The 21,755-nt window shown below is 41.3% G+C and overlaps 1 protein-coding gene across 3 annotated transcripts in view; it reads right to left on the bottom strand.

Annotated features, from left to right (window-relative positions):
- Positions 1-16,303, bottom strand: part of NPAS3 (neuronal PAS domain protein 3) — an 867,013-nt gene extending 850,710 nt beyond the window's left edge. For all 3 annotated transcript variants that reach the window (XM_049705378.1, XM_049705380.1, XM_049705379.1), the window contains exon 1: positions 15,857-16,303. In XM_049705378.1, the coding sequence (XP_049561335.1) occupies positions 15,857-15,906 (50 nt within the window). In that variant the 5' untranslated portion in view covers positions 15,907-16,303. The remainder of the gene's footprint in view (positions 1-15,856) is intronic.
- Between the last annotated feature and the right edge of the window lie 5,452 nt (positions 16,304-21,755).

Here is a 21,755-nt window from a genome sequence, read left to right as displayed (position 1 = left end):
TGTCATACAGAGTGAAGTAAGGCAGAGAGAAAAACAAATACCGTACGCTAACACATATATATTGAATCTAGAAAAAAAAATGGTTCTGAAGAACCAAGGGGCAGGACAGGAAAAAAGACACAGATGTAGAGGATGGACTTGAGGACAGGGGGACGGGGAAGGGTAAGCTGGGACGAAGTGAGAGAGTGGCATGGACATATATACACTACCAAATGTAAAATAGATAGCTAGTGGGAAGCAGCCACATAGCACAGGGAGATCAGCTCGGTGCTTTGTGACCACCTAGAGGGGTGGGATAGGGAGGATGGGAGGGAGACACAAGAGGGAGGACATTTGGGGATATATATATATGTTTAGCTGATTCACTTTGTTATAAAGCAGAAACTAACACACCAGTGTAAAGGAATTATACTCCAATAAAGATGTTTAAAAAAAAATCCCCATTGCAGAGAATGACTAGGGAATGTATCCAATAGAGAATATTTGGATCTGAGTGGTCTCATTAGTTAGACCATATACTGATAATGAATTTGCATTAAATTATGTTAGAATGGTATTGTTAAATCCTATTGGGATAAAGACTGGGCTAAAACACTAGAAAGGGAGAAAGCGAAGTGCCAAGTCATTGGGCACTGATTGGAGGTAAACTCCTAATTTATAGCTGGATCTGAATTAACTAGAAGCCACAGGTTATTTTAAGCAAGGCTTTTAAGTGAGATACATCAACAAACTATGGTATATAGAAAAGTGCCATGCTATGCAAAAGACGGGAATATATTATGACCCATGCCACCATAACTCACAAAATGTAAATCTATTCACATTTAAATGTTATAAAAACCATGCAGGAAATAGAACTACAGATTATAAATTGCTAAATAAGATCATAATCTTCTCATAACAGTCTTTAATGTAATACCTTAGCATAATGCTAGGTATGATCTGCAAACTTTTGGCTGATCTGTTTATGTTGCAATTGTAATCATTAGCTTTACAGAGATAGTTACCATGAAATCAGAAGATAAGAAAGGTTATGATCTAGTATAATTTGGGGATGCAAAAAGACTCAATAGCTACAAGTCAATGGAATGTATTAAAGGCGATATATAAGATGGGACCTATATCATCAGTTGGATCCATGTGGGGTGGTACAGAAAAGGGAAAAACATTATGATGAAGGAAGGTGATGTGAGAAAATGGAGAAGCCCCAGAATAAAGATTGAAAACAGAAAATAAATCCACAAGAGCCAGAAGGAAGCTAGTATGGTAAAAGGATGTCATCTCTACCATATACTAAGTCAACACAAACTAAGGTTTGAGCCCAGTTTCAAATCCTCACTAACTGTGACCTTATCTATAAATTGGAGATATTGGCAAAGCCTATCTTATTGTGTGACAGAGAAACTTAAACGATATAATGCAAAGGCATGATGTGAACTCTCAGCAAGTTAAAATTTATGGATAAATAGAGGAAACCAGGAAGAGAGCATGCTTACAAAATAGGACAGATATCTACTGTGATATAATATGTCATGAGAATATGAATGTATTAACATCGTAAGGATCCATCCACTACCGAATCAACTAAACCTACATAAGCTTCAGATACTGCATCATATGCAATTTTGGAAAGATTACATATTTGGAACCTTGGTCATTTTCTCTCCAAATCATTGACTTTGTTTTGCATTAAGCTCAAAGAATCTCTAAACTATAGGACTATTTCAGCACTAGATCCTCTCATCCCTTCTATAAAAATCCCCATAATAGTGATTCGTATTGTTGAGAGACAAGTCTCCATGAGTTTTCTTGCATTTTCTGCACATCTTGTAGGCAAGGTACCAACCGTCCCTTGCTCCAAACTATCTATTAATGTTTGTTTGTATGGAGAACAGCCTTGGAGGATAGAGCTAGCATTCCTCCCTTCATAGGAAAGGGGAGACATCTCTAAAAGGTTTAGGTTCCCTAAGATCGGAGTTCTTCTTATAACCCAAGCTACTGCATGTGCAGGTATTATCTAGTCTACTTTGTATCATCCTGTAGGAACTGGGGCTCACAGAACTAGATGTTGATACCCTGGCTATTGCTAACGCTGTATTAAACTTTTCTTCATCTCTGAATCAGGGGTTTTGCATCTTCTACCAGCATCCATTAAACTGTACCAGGCCATTAGCTTGCAAGTAGGATAAAGTCTCAGACTCTTCAAAATTCTTGAGACAGGTTTTCAGGGAAAATATACTCCCGTGTGTAACTGATGAAAATGTTATGAATATGCCATTTCAGGAGATTCTTGGATCCTCTGAAGCCCATTCACCTACTGCTATAACGTGGACCATGGGTTAAAGATTCCTGCTTAAGTTAGGAGAGGCCACATTCAATCAGGGCCTATCAAAAGTCTTTTTGACCATGTATAGAGCAAATGCTGCTAACAAGCGAATAACAGCAAAATATAGCTAGATGGTAATGTTTGCCCTTGGAACAAGACTTGGTAAATGAACTTCAGAAGAAGTGGGAATGGGATGGATCTGGCTAAGTCTATTGTGGTTTGGTTCAACCCAAATCTAAACATCTGCCGCAGACTCCGTTCTACAAAGAACACTATAGCCATCTATAAATTCCACATTTAACTTCTATTTCAGCACTGAGTGGACACTTCCAACCTTGGTGTCACAATATACCACCCAAATCCAAATCTCTTCTCTTGGTGCTAGCTCTTTACCACAGTGAGAGACTTTTAACTAGACAGAAAAAGAAAATGGTTACCAACGAAAATATGTACATTACATGTATTTAACCCAGCTCATGACATTTATCCATTTTTACACTCAATAATGTGAGAAAATTAACACATTATTTCTAAAACAATGTCACGATGAGATGTTAAATTTTCGGAAGAGGTATTTCAAAGTGTTGACTAATGTATCTCTTGGGAAGGGGTATATACGTGTGATATGGAGAGACAGGCAAGAACACACTAAAGATTCTCTGTGTTCTATTAATTAAAAATTTGTTTATTATTATTGGTTCATTTTAAAAATGAAAATAAGCTTTATTCCTAACTATAAATTGTTCTATTCATATTATCTCCTAACAGCTAGCCAAAATCAGCTTTGGAAAACAGTTTTGATGAGTGAAAGGGAGAGACAGGAGTTACAGAAGTCCAGTCTACACCATATCCTGCTTTTTTCTTTTCCTAAGTGTTTCCACAGTAAAAAATGGAAAATTACCTTTTGAGGAATAGAGTGCTTTTAGGGAAAATATTTTGATCAGTGGTGTTAAATTATCACTGACAAGTATAAAATAGGTTTAGGGGATAAAATACTCTTAATCTACAGATAATATATAGAATACAGATTTAGACAATCTGCATATATATAGAAATTAGGAAAAAAGTTAATTACCTCCTTGCAGTATCTATTAATATCATTAATCAAAGAAAACAATAAATAAGTGACGATACATCTATTTAAAAAGTCATTAGCCTATTAGAAGCAAGGAATCTTATCCAATCATAAATATTTAAATCTGTCTACACTACAAACACTAAGTCAGTTCAACTTTACAAGTAAGGGAGAGGAATTAGAAGAAAGCTCCTTTGAAAAACAAGGTTAAAAAGAAATAAATAATTGTTGTAGTTTAGGCATATATCTCACTACAGAAATTTATTCTTTTATAAATGTTTTAGGAACACACAAAATTTTCAGAGATTAGTTATTCCCCTAAGCACTCACCTGTCCATCAAATATTACATCAACTTCCTTCTTTATGGTATATCATCTGGTTTTCAATATTTCCAAAGTTGTTCTACTGTCTTGATTGAATTTAACCAACAAATGTATTTATCACTGAACACTTTTTGTGTTTTTCTTCAGTGTTACATTGAGTCATGTGCATAATATGTCACTTTAAAATATAACTTAATATAGCCTATTGCTTCCTCTGCAATGTCCCTCTGGACATTCCTGCAATAAGAAGTTTCCTGTCAAAGATGTTTTCATAAAAGAAAAATACTTAGGTATCCTATATTTTATTGATTGAAACCTGCTTGACAAGCATCACATTTGATCTAAAAACTTTAATAGTTTTATAAATAAAGAATATATGTAAGTGTTAATACCATCAGAAAAAACATCCACAAATACTTCAACTCGTTACTTTGTATCATATAGTCATGCAATTCAAATCATGTAGCCACATAATTTTGTAGCTGGAAGGAAATGTTAGCAACTCAGTATACAAATAAAGAAACTGAGGCTGTAAACGGTTAAAGGACCTATGTAAAGTACAACTTCCTACAAAGATAATGAAAGACTGACACTGGTGACCAGGACTTATGCCATGACCTGCTGTTCTACTGGAACCCAACAAGCAAGTAGCCAATGGTAATTCATAATGTATTGCCATGACAATCTCGATATATCCATGGGCTGCTGTCTTAAGCTTAAGAACACATTTATTATTGAGTAATGGAACTCTTCCTGCTTTTTGCCTGCCCTTTATTGTACACAGAAACTGACAGCCCTTTGCACAGCTTGACTTTTAGGGCTCTCTACTGACTTACGTCCTAGCATATTTGAATAGCAGTTTAAATATCCTGATCCAGGGACGTTATAGCATTCTTATTATAGTTATCTTTTACAATATACAAAACCACATTAACTAGGGGATGGTGCTACTGTCATAAAAAGTGCTATGCCCCAAATCATTTGTTTAAGTTGCTCTACAGCCACATCAATATTATGCAGAAATGGGCCTTGGGAAGTTCTTAACCTTCTGAAGATAAATACAAAGGTGTAAGACAGTTCTTTCTTTTTGCTAAGAATGTTCTATCTTGTTAGTAGTTGTTTGTATCAAATATGAAGTGACTGCTAAAAGATATATTTAACTTTTTATGATATAGGCTTCCCTACATTAATGGGGGAAAAAAAATTTTATTTTTTTATTTTGGCCATCCACGTGGCTTGTGAGATCGTAGTTCCCTGACCAGGGATGGAACCCGGGCCCTCGGCAGAGAAACTGCAGAGTCCCAACCACTGGACCACCAGGGAATTCCCCCATTTTATTTTTTAAATGATCCCAATTCCTTGTCCTAAAAACAAAAAAATAATGTATGAGATTAAACCCTTGGATGAAACCATGTGCAAGAGCAGTACAGGTTATGGAAAAATATGCCTTCATAATACCTTCTGCTATCTCTGTTGCTAACTATAACTCTTGCATATATAATTCCATTATACTTTTATAATTCAGGGTTTTGAAAATGCTTTTGAACCATTAATATATTTTCCTGGTTAAAATTCTTTGAGATGTTCTTAACAAGAGTCTTAGATAATGAATTTGGGCAAACTCTGGAACAGTCTTTACAGTATTATCATTCTCATTAATTTTCAGAACTACCCACTGTGTTGAGATGATTGTCATGGGCCTAAGACTTCAATTTGGCTAAATATTTTTGCATATATTTCAACATATAAGTAACCAACAGATGTTTAAATGTTAAGTTCATATGGAAGAAATGGTTAAATGTGTTTACTCTTATCTCATGATTTCTTGGCAACACTAATTCTTATTTTATTATTTCTTTATGTATTTCACAACTTCCTCTATGCTTTGGTCTATAATGACCGATAATTCCAAAATCTCTTCAAAGATAAAACAATCCTTTAATTTAAGCCATTTATACATGTATAAGAATTTAACCCATTTATACATGTATAATATTTAACAAATGTAACATATGTAGCATCACTAATTTTTAAAAACAGAAAACCTTAAATAGTAATTCAAACATTATTTTTATAAAATATACGCAATTCATATAAAGCATAGAACTACACTTCCTTTTTTTTTCTTTTTTTACACAAAGAGAGTTTTCCATTTATATTCTTATTTGGCTTTAGCAACCTGATATATGATACTGCCCTAACCTGCCAGAAAAAAAGATGGGTAGGAGGCTAAAAACAGTATTACTTTTAAGAGAGTTAATGCAATACACAGTTCTATACTTTCATCCAGTTTATTCTTTTTTCTTTGCCTTTTTGGTTATCTCTGAAGACTGCTTCTGTTTCCATTGTTTCATCCTTTAGCATTCACATATCAGAGCAATAAGTATTTCATTACTGGTTTATCTGTCCAGAGGCTTGAGAAGCGGTAACAATTAACCCTCCCTTCACAGTGATTGATACAGGCTTTGCTTTCAATTTGTTCCACTACACAGATCATGAAATTCTGAATGCAATCATCCTCATTGACCTACACTTTCAAACACACAGCTACAATGAGACGAAAGTAATTATTAAAAGGAACACAGGACTACTAAGATCTGAAACAAAGTCTTTTAAAAATCTGTTAGATGACCTTCTGGTAAAATTGGCAAATTTTGATGTTAAGGAAAATGATAGCTTTGTGTCCCTGCCTGAAAATGCAAGCTGATCAATGTATATTGTGGTGACTGCAGTATGTACTTCCAAAATACAGAAAGCCATTTTAGAACTGTTACAAACTAGAGATAAACTGTCAACATTGTAGCTTAATCTGCCTAAAATTTTTCTCAAGGAAACTCAACTTCCTGATTGTATAAAGAACAAACATTGACCAAAGCAGAGAATGAAGACTGGTAAAAGCAATAGCTTTACTCTATAAGAAGAGTTGCATACCTGAGTCCTACATCTTCCCTCTCCATTTTCCCTTTAGGTGAAGATTCACAGTAAGAAATGAATACATTTTTCACAAAGCCTGAAAAATAGCTTCAAATAAATATTAATCTACTGCAATCGATATATATGAGGAATGGAGAGGGGAGAGCAGGAGAGTGGTGACTACAGAACTATATTAAAACAAGGGTTGCAGTTAAAGAAAATCAGGGCAGAAAGCAAGGCAGCAGGCCTGAGGCTCTAATCACAGAACAGAGTGATGGAGATGAACCAATACTGCATGGATTAGCAATGAATTATTTTGAACTGTAATCATATGCCTGCACAGAAGAGAGGCAAAACTAGCCATTACTCATAAACTGATCTGCTGATTTCTTGAGAGAGGTGGTGGGGTGGGGGTGGGGTTGATGAGAATAAATTCATATGTTAAACTAATTCAGAATAATGAAAACGTAAAGATGTGGTTACACGTCAAGTTACATTCTATTTTTAATGTCTGCTCCATACTACATAACATGGGATGTTTACAGTATGAACTGTAAAGTGCCTGGATTCAAGTAGGATTAATCCAACCATTTCTTCTAAGATTAGGATGTGAGATATTTACTCCACTCTCCATTTTTTCTTGTCCAATAAAACCATTTCTGAATAACTTTAATACCCCCAAATGTAAAACATTTAAGTAGTTAGTTATAAAGAAGAAACAGCATTCAAGGAATTAACTTCTTTTGGATAATCTGAAATATTCATACCAAATGAAGATTCAATTGTTAGAACTAATTTTGTTAGGAAGAAAAAAAATCAAAACTGCTGGTAGCAAGAGATTCCTGAGATTCTTATGAACAGACTGTTTAAATGAAGAGCACTTTAATCAGTAGAGGAATCCTCACGTTTCTAATGTCTTGCTGTGCATTCTGCAGGTTATAGTAGCAGCTGGTAGAGGTCATATATCTTTTGTGAGCATCCCAAAAAGGCTCACTGCCAGACTGTTAAATTATGAATAAGCAATGAACAAAAGAATGCAGATACGGTGGTGACAAGATAATCCAAGCAAATTTATCTATGACAAATTTCACAGGATTAACAAATTACATTTACACAGAACAATAAAAATGTGCAAAAAAAAAAGATGAGCCTACTTTTCCTTAAACCATTAGGAAAACAAAAAAGTCACCAATCCACTGCATAAATTTAAATTTAACTTGATCTAAAGTAAGACATTTATAATATGTTCAAGATACCTTTGTAACATTTTCTCATTTCAGGTAGATCTATACAAACATGGTATATCTGGTTTATATTTTATATATGTTACACTGTAAAGACTATATATAAATATATGTTTGGCTTATATATAAATCATGTATACAACATAAAGAAATCTCCTACAATAAATAAAAATCATCCCATTCATATATACGAATAGAATGGATATGTTTTTAAGAAATAGATTTTGAGGAATGAATTATTTTTGTAGGGAAAAATGCTCCCTCAATCAGTGTAATACATATTAGCTACTAAAATATCCTTATTCATTGATATCTCCTTTTTCTAGGACCAGAGAGAGAGGTTCTGCAAACAGTTTCAATCATTCCACTTGCTCCTACCAAAATACTGCAGTCTTTATGAGTAAAGTGCTTCTGAATGAAGTTTAGAACTAGTACCCTTTCCTGCAGTGTTACAATAGCAGAAAGGAATTCATAGTTGTGGGGGGGGGAGGATAACTGATTTCAGCTATATTCACTAAAGATGACCCTTAACCCACTATTACACTTTTCTTTATAATAAAATTTTTAAAATAAATCTTACAAATGAAGAAAGCCCCAGTCTATCAGAAGTAATCAGATATTACTGAAATGACCTGTGATTCCATAAAGTGGTCTTAAAATGCTATGTGGCACTACTTTCCAAAATATGTGATAAATATTTAAGTTTTAATGTTATATATAACCTCGGTACCCAAGTCAGAGCTGTTTAATTCTGCATTAGCATACCGATGATAATAAAATACTGTAATCAGATACAATTTCTTTTAAGATGATCTGAATGCTGTTTGAAATTTTGTAGCCTATTTTTCACTTATACTTCCTATTGACTGTTGCTTTTTATCTTCCATATTTTAGCAAAACATCTCTCTAAATGAGCCCTTTCCAACATTTCACAAGGCAACCTATTCTTTATGTAAACAAGAAATTTTCTGAATGTAAAAGTGAATATTTAATTGTTACACAAACAAAATACTCAGCTTTCAACCACAAATACTCAAGCGCTGCTTATCTAGTCCTTTCAAGCCCTGAAATTCCTACTATACATTTTTTTTTTTAAGGAAGCTATTTGGTTGACAGTATTAGATCTAAAAACGGGAAGATAAATGTGGCATGCTTGTCTATTACCTCAAATCTAGCATACATTCTACAATGAGCAGTGATAGAGTCAGATGCTACAAAGTTTCCTGAAGTATAGCTTTTGTCAAAGAACTGTTACACACCAGACCAACCTCTGTGATCCCTGGCATTAGAGGAATTAAAATGTTACCAAGACTTTCCCTTCTTGAAGATGCGGCAAGTGTGTGAGCTTCTGGGAGGAGGGTGGGGGGAAGTCAGTAACGATAACTTATCACTTGTGTATTTATTGTGGTCCATTTTTAACGTGTTTTTAATTAAATGAGTTAATTAATATACGTAAGGCCCTTAGAACAGTACCTGGTACACAGTGCTATATAAATGCTTGCTGTCATTATTATAATGCCAGATAATTTGGCAAGAGGCCAACTTTTGAGATATACAAGAGTCCTTATATATCTCAGAAGACAACATCCAGAAATACAGGAACTAGAGTGTGTTATTCAGAAAGCCTATGAGGTTGTTTCTACCCATTCAGTGGCAAAACTATCCCAAAATAAAAACATCTCAACTGTAATCTTTGGATTAAACTGTGGCACACTCTGAGGCAAGAATAACACGGGCGGAAGAGGTCACTGAATACTTCACAGTCTAAGACCAAAGAGGCCTACGTACATGGCAAACTGATTCTTCTGAAACCATTCAGTAAAAAGTCTGCCCCAAAGTACAGACAGCTGTGGAGCTTGCCCACAAAACTACCAGAATGTTAAAAGGTAGAGTGAGAATAATTTCTTGATTCTCCCTCTAACTTTATAAACACGGTATTTCTGAACTTCTCCAAACATCTGAGGAAGGACTAAGAAGCAGAGATCTAGTTCACTACTCACAGCCCACACAGTCTTTCTGCCATAGAAACTTTCTGGCATCGACTCAGAAATCCCCGACTCTAGAAAATCCAAAAATGTAGGCCCCTCCACACTGCAGTTAAGGTACATTTCTAGAGACAAACCTGATTTCAATCTCTAACTCTACCACCTTCTTTGGGAACAGTAAGCCTCTGTTTTCTCATCCATAAATGGGGATATTAGCACTTCCCTTGTAGGGCAGTGGAGAAACCAATGAGAAAATTACTACAAAGTATTTAACACAGGGCCTGAAACATGTAATGTCCAATAAATCTTTATTATGATCATATGTGATCTATTTTCATTTTAAAATCCCATCAAAGATCTTTAAAATTTTTTGCTATAATTTCATTTACATTATATAGCATCTTTTCTTTCTTTCTCCCAAGAATCTCTAATCATTTTATAGTCATTACTTACAATATTTTACAGGCTGAATACCTGTCCCCGCAGAACACTAAGCTAACAGAAGTCAAAGTAGATAAGGAGTCTTATTTATAGGTCTATGAATTCTGTACTTCCTACTCTTCCAGAAAAGGGTGTTTTCTGGCCCTTGATAATATTTCACATATCCAATATAAAGACAAGTCTATAACTAGAGCAACTGCTCTTACAGGGTGCATTATTCACCACCATCCCCCACACAAGTCATGATGGTCCATTGCAGAGGTTGGATAAATAAAGCTGAATGAAAAAACCGATCAATAATTATAGTCGGGGCCCATGAGCAGTTTGGACAACAGTAATGTGCGATTTTCATCTTGCCTCTCACGATTTTGTACACGAGATCACAAGTATTCCAATTAATTCACCAAAACATTACACTTTAGACATGTATACAGACAACTTCAAGTGTTGTTTAATCTTGTCACTGCCCTAGTAATTTCAGATATAGTAGCAGTCACCTTCCTCTTACTAAGCCATGTCCTGCTTATGCACTGTACTATTATTAATATTACTACAAATTATTCTATGTACAGTTCTATCAAACTTACTAGTGCAAACATCCTATTCACACTAATGGGGCCCAGCGCAGTAAAAAATATCATTCAGTTACAGTTGGTTTATTACACTGCCCAATGAGGAAATAAAAACAAACAAACAAACAAAAAAAAAAAACAGGCACTGTTTACTGTGAAAATACTAACATTAAATGCAAAGCAAACATAACTGAATTTTCCCATAAATTCAGGAAGTTCTTAGCTAATCATAGTATAGATTTAAATATTTAAAGTTTCACATATTCCATTATGAGCAACTTTGGAAGCATTTAAATTTTAAAATTAATATTTAATCAAATGAACTAAAATTTTCAACATACTAACCCTTACACTAGGTTTCAGCCTTACCCATTGTATGCAATTAAGAAATGCCGATAAAGCACTTGAAGTTAGATTCTAAGCCAACAGCAATGCAGAATTTTTTAAAAGTTAATTCAAGAGATGAAACGCTATAATATAGAAAAAGTAGCCATGTAAACATAACAGGGGAGGGGCTAGTTATGCTCTCACGTGTGCTTAATTTTCTTTAAATTTAGTGAGTGGCATTCTGCATAGGAAAGAGAATCACTAGAATTGCAGGAAAAAATAGGAAAAGAAAAATAGACTATCTAAGGGTCATTAGTAATAATAATAAAGCACTTAAGGAAGTTTACAGAGAAAAACATCACCAGGAATGATTCAGAAATCTCTGTGACATATCCCCTGCAAATACCCCACAAAATTTAAAGCTCAACAGCTTAAAAAATAACTAAATAAAAGCTAAACTGCCTAAATCCTCCCGCAAAAGTTCTGCTTTACAAAAGCATATACAGTACAGATACACCATCATAGAAAACCTCACCACAGAGCAGGGGACCCTGGACATCAGGTCCAGTTTCAAACAGATGTAATTTTAACATGCCAGTGGGCCAGACCAGAAGAGTTGAGGGGTTCATGGAAATTCTGGCATTCCCATAAAATAGATCTATTGTAGGTAGGGGCAACCGTTGTGTAGAAGAATTCTGGGGAAAACTCAAACTTCATATTGCCAAAAATATCAAGCTGTTACAATGTGTAGATTATATTTAAATTGCAATATAATTCTTACCAATTCATTGCTGAACAAGACATTAATTCCCCATAACTTTTAGTCAAAAATAAGTCATATTTTTAAGAATATTTTAAAGACACAGGGACTAAAACTTTACTCATAATACCACTAGGTGCTAAAAATTAACTCATGTAATTTTTTTTTTTAAAACCAAAAGCATCAAATAATCTTGGATTCGAGTTTGCTCATTGTAACAAATCAAATCTAGTAATTGGCATATTACAGATTTGAAGTAGCTTTGTGTCTCTCAATTTATAAATCAGAAATTGGAAATATGAAAGGATGTTGTAATGTGGGAGGGTCCTACGTAATGAAGGTCATTATAACTCCTGGCTCCAGAGCTATACAATCTAATATCCTCTCTGGTGGTTCTATGATATGCCCATGCATTACAGTTCTTGTTGACAGTCTGTTGCCTTGGAAATATTTCATTATTTCAGTTTATCCATTTGTAGACCCTTGGCCTTGTGATATGAAGGCCATCCTATTTCATATTTTCGATTATCATTTAAGCAATCTTGTGGAGCTATTTATATATAAGCAAGTGTTAGACAACGCACATCATTATTTATCACTCTGTGTTTAAGCTTACACTGTAGGAAGAAATACCTCCAAAAAAGTCTCCACCACCACCTTTACTTTTTAAACCAAAAGCCCTGTGCAAATGGAATATGCTTTGCAAAGCCAGCATGGGCATATCGCATGCCTGACACTTCTGTCTAATTTTCTCGGTTATACATCCACATAGTGGAAACACTCTGTGGTAGTGCTATATAATTTGCAGCCTATTGGAGTTTTGTTTTGTTTTTTGTTTTTTGTTTTGTTTAAATGCACAAGGTTTTCAACTTGTTCTTTCAGGCTCCAAAGAGACACTTTGTGTGTATGAGTCAGAGAAATTTAAGGAATACTAAATAATAACGTAAGACATTATCAAGAAAAAGCTTCTCTTTCCAAAATTTACTCTGTAAACATTATTAGAAGGAAATGACTTTTGTACTGTATTCTTCAATTCAGGTCAGATATGTCATAAATAAACAACAAGACAATTCAAAAGATGTATTTTTTCAAGTTTTTGATTACTGGTATATTTGAAAAGCAGTAAAGAATAGTGTCCGTAAATGCCTTTATGAAATCAATGATTTGGAAACCATTTTTTAAGGAAAAGCGAGATCACTTGAAGCATGTCCACAGAAAGCCATCTCTTATAAACATATTTGTGTTCAACCGTTACAGAGAAATCATACTACTAACCAGTAAGTTCAGGCACAAAGTGCACACAAAGGTAAAATGACTACTTAGCTGAAGCAAGTAACTATGAAAAACACCCCTCCTGAACCAACCATCTGACTTCCCATTTCTCATTACAAAACCAAATCAACTAACATGTGTAATGTTTACACTTAAAGTGTTAAGAACATTTAAAACCCTAATAACAAAGTGAACCCTTGGGGCATAAAACAACTGTTTGGATAACGGGCCAAGTTTGTGGTTATTACTGTTTGAAAACATTTAGTTTTATAAGTCCTTCCTTCCTTTCCTCTATATCGCTCCTTCTGCCCCTACCTCCTTAGTACTACTCCCTCTCCCTACAGGTTAAACCTTCTCAGATCCAACCTTTAAAATGACAGCTTCCGAGCTGAACAAGAAGATGCTATTAAAGGGCATTAAATTAAATACAGTATATCCTCCTACAACTTCAATCAGAATTTCAGACCAAGTGTTATTTAGTTCAGCTCTCAAGTGGAGCAGAATAACAAATCGCACACTTTGATTTACCTTCTTCGAATGCCAAATGGAGACAGGTGATAAAGAACGCGCTCATGCACAGGCTATGAAGTTTCCTCTAGAAATTAATTCTATCTTCAAGATTCCCATCTCAGAGAAATTCCCAAAATGGCACACAAATAGGCCTCTGCTAGAGAGATTACTGGGGCCATCCCAGTAAATACACTTACTACCAGCAGAACTGGGGATGAAGGAGGCAAAGAGGAAGGAAAGAACGGAGGAAATCAATTACAAACTTCTGATTTCAAAAAGTATTCATCATCATGTTAAATAAGAAGTAATTATTAAAAGCCTTGCACGATGCTCTGAGACATAATTTTTCTACCTACAAGAGTAAAGTACTTAATACGTGAATTCTCATAAAACACTAAGACTAAATGTTCGTTTTAGCTTTTGAGTTGTCAGATAGTTAATGCTACTCACTTTTAACATCTTTAAAAACTGGACTGTGTATGATTTATTCTCAGGTACATGATTTATATAGAAATTAGCTAGAGTTTAGAATGAGTCACTTAAGTACCAACTTAAAATTATTTCCTTAATCCTGACAATTCTGCGGTCCCTACTGTATGGAGGAAACAAGCAACAGTGCAACTGAAGCTTTTTAAAGGAATAGCTTGTTTAATAATATCTCCCTACCGCCTCTTGATGTAAACTATAGGTTAAATGCTACGTTGTACCAAAAATAAAACTACCCACGTAATAATAATTAAGTCTTGCTACTGCGGACTGCCCTCATCTTCTTTTCAAGTTCACTTAAGCCTGTGAGGAAAGTAAACATCGCTGCTTGGGGGCGGGAGTGGGGGGGACAGGGGGTGCATATATCTAACCGCATTTGTTTTCCTCACGATTCAATGGGTAACATTTCATACTTCCTACTGAGCATTTTCTTCTTGGAGACAGAGAGAGATATTCACTTTGCTCAAACCAATATGCTATATGCAATTAACGTCATTAACGCTGCCAATTAATAGCAAATAGGATTCCAAACAAAGTAGGCTGGGTGGACAGCAGGAGGGAAAACCACGTGGGGCGGAGGGGTGCTTAGTTACTCCGAAATCTAACAATACCATCCACGTAGGACGGTTAAGGAAATTTTGAATACAAACTCCCTTTCCCTTTGGCTTTGGTTTAACTAACTTCAAACAGACATGCTCGGCTGAGCTCCTTGCCTGGCTAGGCAATTCTCACCAGGAACTTTTTTAAACACAGATCCCCAAACAGTAACTAACGGGGCAGAGATGCTCCAACTGTTGGCACATTTTGGATCTCGCTGTTGGCTTGCTGATTTGGATTGAAGGATTTTCTTCTTTCTTTTCCTTATTTTCTGTGGGGGGCAAGGGAGTGGAGAGGAGGGCAGGAGAGGAGAACAGAGGGCAAAGCAGGAGACCCACAAGTTGCCGAGGCTGGGGACGCAGCCTGGGCGGCAGGGAGGCGGCGGCCGCGCGCCTCTCTCCGCCCGGCCCGGCCTAGCTGCTCCGCGCGGAGACAGTCCCTCGGCGACACCGTCCGGGCCTGGCGCGAGCTCCGCGCTCCCCGCCCCCGGCCTCCTCCTCCTCTCCTCTCCTCCTCCCCCTTCTCGCCTGCCTTCCCTCCCCCTCCCCAGCCTCATTCCTTCCTAGAGAGCAGCTGCCAAGGGACCTGCGGCGGCCCCGGGGATCCCCCGGCCCCCCCACCCGCTCCGCTGCTCCCACTCACACAGCAGCCCCTTCTTTTCTGTTTGTTTCTCTTTCTTTTTCTTTTCTTTTTTGCTTTTTCATTCTTTTTTTTTTTTTCTTTTTTTTTCTGTCAGCGAGTCACTTCATTCGCCGAGCCGAGGAGGTGCGACCGCTCGGAGAGCCTGGCGCCGCCGCCGCTGCCGCAGCCGCCGCGGGCGGACAATGCGCGCGGGGACCGCGAGCGAGCGCGGAGCCGCCAGCCCGCCGACCAGGTCCCCGCGGGCTCGCGGCCCAAGAGGCGGGCTGCGGAGCGGGCCCCGCCACCTTGGCGGCGGCGGCGGCGGCGGCGGCGGCGGCGGCGGCGGCAGCGGCAGCAGCAGCAGCCGCCCCGGCGGCAGGTTCAATAAACAGAAAAGTGTTACCGTTCTCGCCTGGAAGGATCCTGCTGAAAGCTGGGCTTGGTGGGCGCCATCTTCCTGCTATTTTTTTTCCTCTCTTACTTTTTGCCTCTCTCCCCCCTCCTGGGGCGGGGGGCGTGGGGAGGGCGGGAGGGGGTTGTGCGTGTGCGTGGGGTGGCGGGAGTGAGTGCGGGCGTGCGCGGCGCTCAGCGGCGGCCAGGCGGGCGGCGGCCGTGGCCTTGGCCGTGGCGGCGGCGGCGGCGGCGGTGGCCGTGCTGCTGAGGCCGGGAGGCTACGGAAAAGTAGTGGGGCCGGAGCCTCGCCGGCGGCCGGCCGTCCCCTCGCGCCGCCGGTGCCTCTCGCCGCAGGTCGCCGCCTCCTCCGCCGCTTGCGCCTTCTCCTCCCCCTGCTCTCCGGGCGCCGCCGCCGTCCATGCGCCGCAGAGCCCCCGCGGCCCGGGCCGCTCCGGCTCCCGAGACATGCCCAGCGCGGAGACAGGCGACCGGCGGCGGCGGCGGAGGAGGGGGAGGCGGCGGCGCGGGGCGGGGGGAGGCGGCCGCGCGGCCCCGCGGGCAGCCAGGCCCAGGGCCCCGCCGCCTCCGGGTTCTCGCCTCGCGCGCCGCCACACCCCCCGCAGTCACCCCACCACCGCCACTCAGAGCTGGCCCGGTGGCAGGTGGGGTACACACCCTCCCGGCGGGGGGCGTGGGGGACCTAGGTCGGGAGGGGCGGGGACGGGGAGGACGCGCAGGGGGTTTCCAGCTTGACCGCTGTGAAAGTATTTCTGGGCATTTTCCAGCTGCTTTGCTCCAGAGCGCTCTCTCGCACACAGACACCCCCCTTTCTCTCTCCCTCTCCTCTTCTCTCTCTCTCCCTCTCTCCCCCCCCTCTCTCCCCCTCTCCTTCCGTCTCTCTCCCTCCGTGTCTCCCCCTCCCTCTCCCTCTCTCCATCTCTCTCTCTCCCCCTCTCTGTCTGTCTCTCTCTCTCCCTCCGTCTCTCTCTCGATCGCGCTCTCTCTCGCTCTCTCTCGCTCTCTCGCTCGCTCTCTCTCGCTCTCTCTCGCTCTCGCTCTCGCGCTCTCTCTCTCTCTCTCTCTCGCGTTCGGGGACTGGGAAGCTCCGCTGCCGGCGCAACAACGCCACTCAGTTGCAGTTTCGAACACTTCCCTTCTCTGGAGTATCGCGGCCAGGAGGAAAAAAACAGAGAGAGGAGCTGGGAGGCCACGGGAGCGGGCTTCACAGGACGGCGTCCGGGGCGCGCCTCCGGGGACAGCGCGTGGGGGTGTCCGGGCGGAGCGGCCCCGAGCGCCCCGTGAGCGAGTGCAGCGGCAGTACAGGCACCTTGTGGCTCGAGCGCTCTCAGCAGCGTTGCAAAGCCGGAGCAGCTGCATTATTCACGCACTTGCAAGTCTGCAGACCCCGGGGTTCACACGTGAATTCCCAGGAGTTTAAACGCAGTTAGACAAAACGCTTCTCTCGACTTGGCTTATAGGACCTGAGACCCGACCGGACTGCGGGCCTCGGGGATCCAGCCCAGTCGCCTCCTTATTTTACAGCTCAGCGAGGCCTAGGGAAAGGGCCACTCAGTGCAGGGCCAGTGCTGGAATCCTATTGCCTGGGGAGCCCCTGGTCAGAGCGTTTTCTCCACTAAACCGCTCAGCTGGGTGTGGGCAGCTTTTTAGGCAGAGACTTGGGTCAGTCATGTGTCACCCAGGAAAGTAGAAAGGACTCTTAAAGCATTCCCACTTTGAATAAATGAAAGAGCCGGACGAAAAACATCAATCCTATGAGAGGCTTTGCATTTTACTTTAAACTTAAGAAAAAAATAGACCTGCAAAGGGGTCCCATTCAGTTCTACCATTCCAGTACAGTGGGGCTGAGAGTTAGAAACTTGGAAACATAAGTGTTTTTCGTGACAGACGTGTTTAATCTGCATGATGGTGTTTGAGTTGTCTTTGGAGTACACTCTACAGGTAGGAGAAGATGAGAGTGATTGAAAAATGAAGTGGAGAGCGTTGAGTACAAGATAGACAGGGGCTGGAAGGGAGGGGAAAAAGTTGCCTGCTGGAAGTTTTGGCTCCAGGACGGCCAGCTTAGGGCATTTCTACCCAAAGATGACAAATGAGAGAAGCTTGTGTTCTTCCAACAGGCCACTCTTTGCTTGAAAACCCTCCACCCCTGTCACTCCCTCATTAGACTCCCCAAAATAAGTTAATGCAAAAACAAATTTTGGCAGGGGGGAATGTTGTCGCCATTCACTCTGACAGATCCAGGTCTTGAGGTGGAAACTAAGTCTGCCCTTCACAGCCCCTTCAGCCTAACAAGTAGGTGGCCCACATTCCCAATAAAATTCCAGAGGACAGGGGACTTGTGACTCAGACCCTGCCAATAATCTTCTTGCCCCACATGACTCGCTCCCCTGTCCCCAAATTAACTAAAATTAAAGGCAGTAACAGGTGTCATCATATCTGAGTAACGAAACCAAGAGCTACATTTTTCACAACTAGCACCTTCTCTTCTGTCAATATGACAGAACATAAAAAGAGAAGAAGGGAACAATACATCCCAAAGGCTAGAGTTTAGAGTTGATTATTTTTAAAGCTTTAGACTTTAGAACTGCAGTGGGATTCAGACTTGAAAAAGTGGCCCAAATTCAAAGATGAAGGTGGAAGCATCGGTACAGCTTTCGGCGTTTGAGTGCGGGACCATGGAGGATTACCCCTGCATGCTCCTGACTTGCAGGGAAATTGGCCCTGGGAAGATCTTTATGATGAAAGACACCAACACTCAGAGAGTAAACATAAAGGCTGAAAGTTCATGACTACCTCTTACGCCCAATTCATATCTTAAGGGTTAGTTGAAGTTCCCTGGAGGTCCCCGAAATCATCCAAAGGCCATCTGACATTTCTGACCCTTGACTCCCTACTTCAGAGATCACACTATTGTGACTATTGCCTGCACTTCCTAGTTAAAGTGATCACTGGATTCTGTTGTCATTTAAATGTTTTATAAGTGACAAAAAAAAAAAAAAACCCATAAAACCATACCTGAACCATGAAAAGGAAAAATCTAATTCTTTCCTGGTCCTTTATGTTTGAAAGATTCCCAGATCTTTTGTATTAAAGGTTATTGTAATCACTGAAGTAAAACAAGACTAAAATAATTTAAAAATCTCTTTGACAAGGAATAGCCTCTTTTTGACTTATTTTCAAGACTCTTTGTTTTAAACTTCTGCCAATACTCAGAGCACATAATGAAGTCTTCTACAGAATATCTGCAATACTGGCCATCAACTTGGAAAACATTCAGTGTGTTATGCAAAACCTGCTCTGGTTGCTGAGCCACTGGTTAGAAGGCACAAAATATGGCAGTGATAGATTATCTTAACCTTTTCAGTTTAAACACTGTTGGTTCAAATCAAAGGTTCTCAAATCAATGAAGTTTGAAATACAAGGTAAGAATAGGAGCTGTTATTTGAATTATGCATTGTGTATATTTTAAGTTAAATGCCATTGGCAAAGCTCTCAGATGTTTAATCGTATGCAATCTGGGAAACACAAATATTTAATTTCACACTTTCATGTGTTCTTTTTTTCTTCCCATCTTCTATAAAACTGAGCCCCACAAATGGGAAGCTTACCTTTCATACTACATCGTTAGTATTTCTCAGCACATTTTTGTGGATTACATTTTTGATAAAATCTTGCAACATCTCAAGTTGTCCTTAAGGAAAAACTTCAGGGTTCTAGGGCTGTTGGTGGTGGTGGTAATTTTTTTCCCCTTTCTTTCCTAACTGAATCAAAGAATGTTTACTATTTCAATGTCACAACCATATTTTTTTAAATCCATAAATGTTTGGAGGAAATGCAAACAATAAATACTTTAAAACTTCCTTCTTCCCACCTAACCTAACTTTGTAAAATTTGCTTCCTAACTTGCATCTCTGAATCTTACGCATTTGCATTATAATACGTTTAAGATGAATACTTAACAGCGCCGAGGAGACTCGGATTTCATGCTGTATTTCCCTGTAGTAACAGGTGACATGATAACACTATTATGTAGAATTGCAAGTGTACGGCTACACGTGAAAACTGTTCCCATTCTGTTTGGAAACAAATGATCAATCAGCCTCAGGTGATCAATTGCCCCCCTGGCCGCCCGTCAGCGCGGGTCCGCACCCGGCAGAAGCATTGAGAAAATTCCGCTGAAAGGGACGAGGATCCCAAACTTTGCAAAAGCACCTTGTTCTGTGCCTCAGACTTCGCTGTAACTCCTTGGCTACGCGGGGTTGAGACTCTAGATTTGGGGCCAGGCAGAAGGCAAAGGTTGATTTGACTTCGCCAGTACACTGGAGTGCCTCTCAATCCGAATTGTGAATTATTTTTTCCTGTCTTATCTGTAGAACGAGGGGCAAGCAAAGTGAGCCCTGGCGATGTGCATGTGTGTTGTAACGCATAAAACAGGAGGCAAAGTGAGTCCCACCCCAGCACCCCGGAGCGGGGGCACTATCCCAGCCCAGGCGGGACTACTCACCGCTGCTGGTAGGAGGTGATGCCCTGGACGTTCTGCGGGGTGCCGTTGGCCGCGGCGCCGGCCCTCCCCATGCCCGCGCCGGCCGGCACCCCCGCGGCCGCCCCGCCGGCTGCCGCGGCCGTCACCTGCACGCTGAAATCCGGAAAGATTCGGATCATCGCCGCGGCTTCGGCCCCCGGGCGCGGCGGCTCTGGGCTCGGGCTGGCGGGGGCTCGGGCTGGGGCTCGGGCAGCGGCGGCAGCAGCAGCAGCAGCGCGAGCAGCGGCGGCGGCAGCAGCGGAGCCAGGCACTAGCCTGCAATCCCATTAGTGAGCCGCGGCCACTGTGCGCGGCGGAGAGGCGCTTTGATGTGCGCGCAGCGGGCTGGGGGGGCCGCAAGCGCAAGGAGGAGGTGCGGGGGGGGGCGTGCGAGGGACTTGCAAACAGCAAAACGTGTCAGGGTGGGTCCTTTTTTCCCTTTTGGGGGGCGGTGGTGCTCCCCCCTCTTTCCAGGATGTTGCTCTCACTGGCTGCTCCGACTGCGCTGCGCGAGCCCAGCTGAGGGAAGAAGGGGAGGGGGTGGCGGAGGAAGGATGCACCGGGAGGCTTAGAGAGGACTTGGCTGGTGCAAGGGGATGACGGGCAGCGGAGGGTGCCTTTCTTTCCCGCCCCCTCAACACAAACACGCACACACACACCGCGCACTTCCGACTCCAAGTGTAAGACAGGCGCGCTCTCTCCCCTCTTTTCTCTAGAGAAATAACCACCATCCAAGCAGGCTCGCGCCTCCCGCGGCTCCCTGTAACCTGGACTCTAGCCCGCGTGTGCAGGAATGGGGGCGCAGAGCCTCCCCTCCGGGCCGGGACCCCTCTCTGCCCGTCTTCTGTACACTAGGCAGCGCGAGGGTTGCCAACTGCAAGTTGGACTACTGGAGAACTTGATGCTTATCGAGGAGGGATGGTGTGCAAAGGAGAAGGTGGGGGGGGAGGCGCTTTTGTGCAATGGAGAGTTTGTTCCCTTTATAAGAAGGGACTCTCCTAGCTTCTGGTGGGCTGGCATGTTGGTCTTGGACAAACTTGTGAGGTGGGGACTGCAGGTCCAGCTGGAGGGATTCGGGTGTGCCCCTGATGACCCATCTCTATACGCCCCTTTCGAACGACGAAACGAATAAATTAGCAGCCACAACTGGGGCGAACTCTGCAAATTCCAACCACCAGGGAAACAAAAAGAGAAAACACGTGCATTTATTTCCTCGTGTCTTCCAGTTACTTCTCCATATTGTTACATCGGTGTTTCTTTAGGGGATGAGGAGGGATGCTGTGGTTTGGGCGCGCCCTTTTACTGACAACTTGTACTCCTTATAGCCTGCATAATGGGTGGGGCCAATGGGAGTGAATGATTACCCCTA

This window comes from Orcinus orca, chromosome 2, assembly GCF_937001465.1.
Source record: "Orcinus orca chromosome 2, mOrcOrc1.1, whole genome shotgun sequence".
NCBI lineage: Eukaryota > Metazoa > Chordata > Mammalia > Artiodactyla > Delphinidae > Orcinus > Orcinus orca.
This window is presented reverse-complemented; position numbering and strand designations above follow the sequence as displayed.